This window comes from Macrobrachium rosenbergii, chromosome 6, assembly GCF_040412425.1.
Source record: "Macrobrachium rosenbergii isolate ZJJX-2024 chromosome 6, ASM4041242v1, whole genome shotgun sequence".
Taxonomy (NCBI): domain Eukaryota; kingdom Metazoa; phylum Arthropoda; class Malacostraca; order Decapoda; family Palaemonidae; genus Macrobrachium; species Macrobrachium rosenbergii.
This window is the reverse complement of record NC_089746.1, coordinates 1,196,773-1,205,628: the sequence shown is the minus strand read 5'-3', so window position 1 is coordinate 1,205,628 and position 8,856 is coordinate 1,196,773. Positions and strand designations below refer to the sequence as shown.

The window sequence follows — 8,856 nt, the reverse complement described above, 5'->3', positions numbered from 1 at the left end:
ACCCTTCCATTCTCCTTCCTGAATAATTTCTTTTCCATCCCTCATTCGATGACTTTATGAGTCCATTTCCTTTTACCCTTCCATTCTCCTTCCTGAATAATTTCTTTTCCATCCCTCCGTCGTTGACTTTTTGAATCCATTTCTTTTTACCCTTCCATTCTTCCTTCCTGAATAATTTCTTTTCCATCCCTCAGTCGTTGACTTTATGAGTCCATTTCTTTTTTCCATTCCCTTCTGAATAATTTCTTCCTTCCAGTCGTTGAATAATTTCTTTTCCATCCCTTCAGTCGTCGTTGACTTTATGAGTCCATTTCTTTTTACCCTTCCATTCTTCCTTTCCTGAATAATTTCTTTTCCATCCCTCAGTCGTTGACTTTATGAGTCCATTTCTTTTTACCCTTCCATTCTTCCTTCCTGAATAATTTCTTTTCCATCCCTCAGTCGTTGACTTTATGAGTCCATTTCTTTTTACCCTTCCATTCTTCCTTCCTGAATAATTTCTTTTCCATCCCTCAGTCGTTGACTTTATGAGTCCATTTCTTTTACCCTTCCATGAGTCCATTTCTTTACCTTCTAGTCCATTTCTTTTTTCTTCCATTCTCCTTTCCTGAATAATTTCTTTTCCATCCCATCAGTCGTTGACTTTATGAGTCCATTTCTTTTTCCATTCTTCCATTCTTCCTTCCTGAATAATTTCTTTTCCATCCCTCAGTCGTTGACTTTATGAGTCCATTTCTTTTACCCTTCCATTCTCCTTCCTGAATAATTTTTTCCATCCTCAGTCGTTGACTTTATGAGTCCATTTCTTTTACCCTTCCATTCTTCCTTCCTGAATAATTTCTTTTCCATCAGTTTTGACTTTACCAGTCCAGTCTTTTACCCATTCTTTTTCCATTTCCTGAATAATTTTTTTCCATTCCTTCCTGAATAATTTCTTTTCCATCCCTCAGTCAATAGTCCATTTCTTTTTTTCCATTCTCCTTCTGAATAATTTCTTTTCCATCCCTCAGTTGACTTTATGAGTCCATTTCTTTTTACCCTTCCATTCTCCTTCCTGAATAATTTCTTTTTCATCCTCCCTGAGTCCATTTCTTTTTACCCTTCCATTCTTTCTGAATAATTTTTCCATCCCTCAGTCGTTGACTTTTTGAGTCCATTTCTTTTTACCCTTCCATTCTTCTTTCCTGAATAATTTCTTTTCCATCCCGCAGTCGTTGACTTTACGAGTCCATTTCTTTTTACCCTTCTATTCTTCCTTCCCGAATAATTTCTTTTCCATCCCGCAGTCGTTGACTTTATAAGTCCATTTCTTTTTATCCTTCCATTCTGCTTCCTGAATAATTTCTTTTCCATCCGTCAGTCGTTGGTTTTATGAGTCCATGTCCCTTGCCTCATCCATTCTCCTCCTTGAGAATTGTTTTCCCTGGCTCTGTTATTGACATGTTGAGGACGTTTCTCTATCCTCATCCATTTTCTTTTTCTGAAAATTTATTGTTAGTTTCCTGTGTCCTTGACATTCTGAGTCCTTTTCTCTTACTTCACCCATTCTCCACCCTGAAAATTTTCTTCCACCCCTTGGTCGGTGACATTATGAGTCCATTTTTCTCTCATCGATCATCTTATTGAGGATATCCATTTGCATGTCTTGACGAATTCCAATTGCACTTCGTGCTTGCAAGTCTTTCTATTTATTGCCTGATTTCATGATTTCAAACCCGTCTTTGACATTTGAAATAGAAGCTTATGCTATTTTCCAGTTGACTGCCTATCGCAGAGCTTTGGCTTTGCCTCCACGATATCTTAAAGCACTTGCACAGGACTTAGTTAGCAGTCTCGAGGCTCACCTGACTCACTCATAAACGTGTCATTGAAAATATCTTGTTTGGCTGACCTGTATGAGTGGGTCCTGGGCAGAGGTTACGTTCTGACCGACCCGGCTATCTGGAAATATTTTGAAAAAAAAGTTTCCGCAAAACTGAGAAAATCGTGCATTGAGCAAAAGTACAGATTAATAAAACTTCACTGATGTTTTATCAATAAACATTTCTGCAAACTACGCTTATGTATGAAATTAACATATACCTTATCAATGCATCTGGCACTGCAAAAAGCAGCACAAGGGAGAACTATACGAAAGAAAATTATAATCTCATAAATTTATGCTCCGACAATTTCTTCCCTTTACTACCCTATTACTACCAGTGATGAAGTTTTATAAATAACCTAGCAACAATGCATCCATCAGTTCAGTTGTTTAGGGAGGTCATTGCCCTATACTTCTTAATTCACTTCTAGATAAATATACCAGTCAAGTTAGTTTATGATGCATCACAAGTAAGTAATGGAGCAGTTTTAAACCATGCCATATGTGATGGTAACAAACAACTGAACCGCCTCTGTGTCATGGATGTTATAAAAAGGCTAAAGAGAATGACCCACATATCGAGTAAAGAAGTTTCATAGCTATTTATTTGGAAGGAATGCTTCACTTTCGTGACAAATTTCAGACATTTTCTCAAAAATTTATGGCCTAAACTGGGTTTGGCATATTAGAGAGGCAAGAATTCTACGATAAGCATTTACATTGGCAATTTGTAATTACACAGATGAAGGAAAGCCACTTTCAAACTGTTGTAGAGCTGATACATCATTGTAATTACTTATTAAAGTTGCTTGGTTTCAGTTCTCCACGACTTCAAGAGTACCCAGGCAAACATCAGCCAGGTTTCCCCGACTCCCCACCACAGACCCAACCCCCACCCACACTGCGCCAGTAACTGACCATGAGCAGAGTTACTGATTATTGATTGTTTATTGCCTCAGGGAGGCACATATTCTCAATATCCAAGATGAATGCCAAGGTGCTAATCACTATATTAGCAACAAAGTACCTGAAGGACATTGTGACGCATTCACACGTTAAATTTCTACTGTGACCTGTAACTGTTAGGGTGCATCCACACAGAAGTAGAACATATTATAAACACACGTTGGCAACTTATAGCATACGCATTGCAAATGGCTTAAATACAAGTCAACGAATTATCAGTAGTCCTAATCAGAGTTTCTTACAATTAGCCAGCAATTGCCAAAAATTCAATCTCCACTTACAGTCACTGGCTTGTCTTTAACCTGTTTCTGATATATATGTTACTTCCAACGTGTGTCTATGACATGATTTACTATCATAGACATAAAAACGTCACATTTTCTATGAAACATACTTGGTACATATCCAATGATGTTTATGACTAGCCCATGGGTAGCCTATCCAAGACGTCAGGTTCGGGAATTTAAGCCATGGCTAGCAGAGTTGTTCTAAACCCATAGCAACGTGTAGGGAGATAAAACCTTTCCCTGGTGTCTTTTAATGTCTAAACCAACGGTAGGGACGGTAGAATTCAGGTACATTTGTCATTTATATACTTTCCTGGCCCTTTCTCCTCAATAAACTTACACCGTAAAGTTCTAAAATATTTTATAGAGCAGAGCGCAAAATTTAGAATAAGCTAGTTGCCAACTTTCAAGGTGAACCAGTGACGCTCAGAACTCTTTATTTGTTACAGATTACGGTGGGTAGGCTACATAACGCATCTGTGTGCTCATGCAAGCTAGTGAATGAGTGATGTCCTTTGCCCCTTTCACTTATTTTTAATTGTTTCTCGACTAACTAATTTCAAAGAGCAAAGACTGTAGCCTATATAAAAAGCGTTTATTTTTTTTTAAACATTTGCTTTAATATAGGGCGGTAGCTGATACCCACGGAACAAGTCACCAAATTTTAACTTCATTCAAATACTGTTTACAATCAAAAGAGACCTTTTTATGCCGATGATATGGTTTAGTACGTATTCCTTTCATCTTCCTGACTTCATATTTCTATTCGGATAAGAAAAATGAACAAGAAAACTTAGAACAAACAGCATAGCAAGTCTCTCTCTCTCTCTCTCTCTCTCTCTCTCTCTCTCTCTCTCTCTCTCTCAGTGTTTCGCATATCATCACTTCTTGTCTGTCGGTGTATCCAGCTTCTTTGCTCTAGTCCTACATTTTTAAAACAATTATTAATAGGACGGTGACCAAAAATAATTCACAGTAATTTAGAGAGAGAGAGAGAGAGAGAGAGAGAGAGAGAGAGAGAGAGAGATACTTAATCAAAGGCTAAAACTATAATCCCAAGCACTACAAACGCTCCTCGCCACTCATTGAGAACCTACAAGCATTAGGCTCTGAGAACATGCTGGGGTACTTAAAGGAAAAATAATAGGGTATCAAAAATATCTTTATTTTGTATCGATAATCATCACAAATATCTCCCCCAAAACAATGAACAGCCAATGCCCAGGGATATAATAGTGGTACAAACTGGACTTCATACATCTGTGAAAGATGACTTTGAAAAGCAAACAACTGAAGACATCCTTGTTGCGACAAATTTGAAAAGTGCGTTTCAGACACTATTTTGTAATAAGAGAAAAAAAGCAGTGGACACTCACTTTCTTCAAATGAAAGAAATAGAGGGAAAACGAACAGGTCTTGAAAAACCACCTGAAATAATAAGTGAGGTCAAATACTTAGGCCTACTTTTTGAAAGCTAAAGTACTTTATCTGGATTTTCTTGTATGAATAAGCCACTACTACAGACATAGCAAACACAAGCCTTGATCACTTATGGCGATATTAAGCGTTCGTAATTCCAAGTCTAAGATTACATAATTTTATATGTACAACATTCATGTCAAACCTAGGCTTTTACTTGCCGCTAAACGTAATTCGTTAAAACTAAAAAAAAATGATACAAGCAACCGCCCACCTCAACATTCACTGATAAACTGCAAAAAGTGAGTTATGGCTCAAGTCAGGGAACTATTAAGGTGGTAGTAATAATAATAACTTTATTGCTTTATAGTTTGAATGATGAAATCTTGGAGTAACCGTGGCAGTCATAATTTATACAGCTATCCACTTTGTCTTTGTGACAATAGCCAATCACCTTTGTTCATGAAAAATCTCATTTCACTTGAGATATAGAGCATGCAGACATATCTTAAATTGAGGATTATTAGTTTGAAAGTAAAGAAACCGGGAAAGATGATATTATCTGCTACTGCAGTCATGCTACAACTCAACAGAGGAAACGTTGCTGCATCTGCTGTGCAAGAAGTTAAAAAGAGGAGTCAAACACGAACATCCGAAAGCTGGCTACTGTCTTTCTACTGGAGAAACATTTAGCTATTTCATCCTCAAAGACTCACTTCCCGATGTCATAAAAGTTAGTGCGGAGTCTGTTCCACCAGGTCTCCTTGCCCCAGATGTTGGAGTGCATTCTTATAGCAAGTCGAACTCTGTCGTCGTAACGCATGTTGGAGAAGAATTCTAAGCCGGTGATTTTCTCCACATCCTGCACCTTAGCTATGAATTCTTGAGCAAATTTCTCAGGTTTCTGTTAGGGGGAAAAGCAGAAAAAGAAACTATTGACCTTCCGCTAATGGAGCTGAGATATCAAGAAATAAACAGACATAAACGTGAGATCATGAAAGCTTCTTTAGACGAGTCTCACATTCAAGTTATACTTTCTTTGCTGATTTTTGGAAAAACTATAGTAACACTGAACTAAATACTTTACATGAGTTTTACTGGTATTCAGAATTCTGAGAGCAATTGCCAAGTACTGACTTTTTTTTTTATTCCTAAATGATCAAGTAACTCAAGACAGAGGTTATATGTTTTTCTTCTAATTCTTAGCATCTCTGGGAGAACTTACCAAGCAATTTGGCACAGCCAGAGACTGGGGGAAAACGAAGGCCAATGTATCCACGTGGGTGTGAGGACATTCCGAGATGTGGTTGACGTTCACTAAACATCGGGAAATCACCATGAATAGATGGGTCGGTACTTTGATACCCTGATGTGACCTGCGGACCAATAATAATAATAATAATAATAATAATAATAATAATAATAATAAAAGTAAGCACACAGAATAATTCTAATGTTGGTTTAACCATTTTCCATATCTGTATGAAATATTATCAATGTTACACCTGGGTCAGTTTGTCAGTTTTCTTGCTTGATGTCTATTTTTTCATTGATACTCATTTGATGAGATTGTTAACTAAGCTCTTGCTTTTATTCTAATGCGCAGAAACACATTCCCAGACACTCACTGAACTAAAAGTGACATGTTTCTTACTTGAGGAACTCATAATCATCGGCAAATGTGTTGGAATCATAATCAAAGACTGGCCCTACGATCACATTTAACTGATTCAACCATTTAGACCACTGGGTCACCATCAACAGTAACTGCTTCCAGCGCTTGATGAGTTGGTTTGAGGCAGGCACGGCATTGCTCATCAGGTACGCCAGTTGGGCAACTCCCTCGTTGCTGCTGAACACTGCAAGAACACGTTGGTTGTATTAATGGCTATTTTGAATTCACAAGTTTCCTGCATGTCGCTCACGCAACTCTGAATGGACAGATATGATCGTCAGTAAGAAGCCTTAGACTAAATGAAGAAATAAATGAAATGTCTCAGTCAGTCTGACGCCCTTGGCGTAATTTGAACTTGCACCTGTTATGTTAGAGTGAGGTCACCCTTGAACATTCCACAGCAAAGAATATAAGTATTCTCTCTCTCTCTCTCTCTCTCTCTCTCTCTCTCTCTCTCTCTCTCTCTCTATATATATATATATATATATATATATATATATATATATATATATATATATGTATGTATATATATATATATATGACATTTTTTTATCACACCATGATTTATATACAATCATGAAGCTACAAATTTCGCTTAATATCAAATCCACGCTACCTCGGGGATATCCCCGATGGGGAATTATCACCGAAGGGGAATTTATAAGTGATAAATGGACGGGCACTGCCGAGTCTCGATCCCACGACACAGACGTGCATCCAGCGAATCCAGTCGACGCTATCCACTGAGCTATCAAGATAGGTATAAGTAGCAAGGAAACGAAGAAAAAGTGTAAGAGAACGCACGGAAAACGGTCACCTAGGAGGAAGGATCAGAGAAAGACCAAGGTCAAGAGGGGGTGGAGGTCACACAGGAAGAGCTAGGCGATTATAGGATTAAAAGTACCCAGCACACAGATAGAAATACTGCCGGACTACGCGTCTGCTCATTGTACGGATACTTGATAATGTGGACTGTTTGTCCAAGAAAGCTTGTAACTTTTTGAATAAAAACTCCATTAGATACCATCCAGTTTGAATGAGTTCCTTTTAGTAATATATATATATATATATATATATATATATATATATATATATATATATATATATATATATATATATATATATATATATAATTTGCAAGAATTCGCCAGCAAATTGCTCCCTTTTCGTTTCCTGTCTGCCGATCTATCGATAGACATATCTGTCTATTGACATGCATGCCTACCTATCTATCAGCCTGAGCTGGACAATGGAGGATCACGGTCAGAATACAAGGGATTAAATTGATTGTAGGCCACTCCTTTTAAGTAGATAATTCCTTATTCGAGGCAAAAGTGAATCTGTCTGGCCGACTCTTTCCAGGCAACCCACCCACCCCCGTGGACACAGCTGAAAATAACTCAACTCCCTATCGAAGGACGTGTCCCCTGCCCCTAGCAGATGGCATAAAAGGACAGACAGACAAGGGCCCTCTCTCAGAGACTTGTGGGGTGATACGGCGTAAAGACACGACACACTCACCACCAACCCCACGAGGAGCACCATGCCCCTGGCTGAACGACGCCCTCAGCTCATCCCTTCTCCATCTAACCACGTGGCCCCTCAAAGTATACTTTTACCTTCGTGCACTTCGACCGCCAACCACGTGTTCCCTTCTCTGCTGGCCTGATCCATTACCTGGCGCTACGTGAAGTCACCCATGTGTTGCCCGCGCGCCATTGGCGCCCCTACATCCTACCACGTGGAAGATCAACGACTTCGCCCTTGTGAATTGGAAGTCAACCACGTGTCACCTTCTTCACTGGAACCATTTCTCTCTTACGGTAAAGTGCTCTGTAAAGATGTCCATTCAGTTACGCTTTGTCCTCGCAGAATTTACTTAATTTGAGTGCCAGTAATCTCAGAATCTTTTGTTCAATTCCACCCGTGCTATTCGAGCGTCCATTATTAACTCGTCGAAGCCCCATTGGCACCCTCAGTGCAGCTTTGAATTCATTATCCTTTTGTCTATTTCCATTACTGGCGTATAGTCTGTGTATCTCTCATTTCAGAGGGACCCTGTATCGTGGAATCTTCTCAGACTGTGCCTGGAATCCCCATTTTCATTCATCCCGTAGGAATCCCCTTCAGGATCAACAACGTAATTGCATTTCTCCTTCCCGTACTAATGTCTTTTATGTAAATATTCTCCTTTTACTTTACCCACGTGTTTACATAATATTTCCCTTCAGAAGTAAGAGCCTTACGCTCATATGAAATTCCTCCTTTTCTCTTGTTTTATGTTTCACTGGACCCACAAGGTCAGAATCACAAGGCTAAAGTATCTGTAAATGTTGGTACCTGTCTTATAGAAACTATATCAAAACCAGATTGTCCAGTATATATATATATATATATATATATATATATATATATATATATATATATATATATATATATATATATATATATATATATATATATATATATATATATATATATGTGGTCATGAGAACCATGACACAAGTTAATACAAGATCTTTTGCCTTTCATCTGAGGCACTTTCAAGGAACTTAAAGAAAATGGAACAAAAGAATTGCGAAAAGCCTCGGTTTTACAACCAACTAAGGTCAAAGGGGAATATATCTATTTTAACGCATTCAGAG

The 8,856-nt window shown here is 38.3% G+C and overlaps 1 protein-coding gene across 1 annotated transcript in view; it reads right to left on the bottom strand.

The window, feature by feature from the left end:
- Positions 1-4,261: 4,261 nt before the first annotated feature.
- LOC136839103 (venom phosphodiesterase-like) overlaps positions 4,262-8,856 on the bottom strand; it is an 86,377-nt gene continuing 81,782 nt past the window's right edge. Inside the window, exons 13-15 of the mRNA XM_067104747.1 lie at positions 6,191-6,395; positions 5,762-5,912; positions 4,262-5,440 (exon numbers count right to left, since the gene is read on the bottom strand). Of these exons, the coding sequence (XP_066960848.1) occupies positions 5,249-5,440; positions 5,762-5,912; positions 6,191-6,395 (548 nt within the window). The 3' untranslated portion in view covers positions 4,262-5,248. The remainder of the gene's footprint in view (positions 5,441-5,761; positions 5,913-6,190; positions 6,396-8,856) is intronic.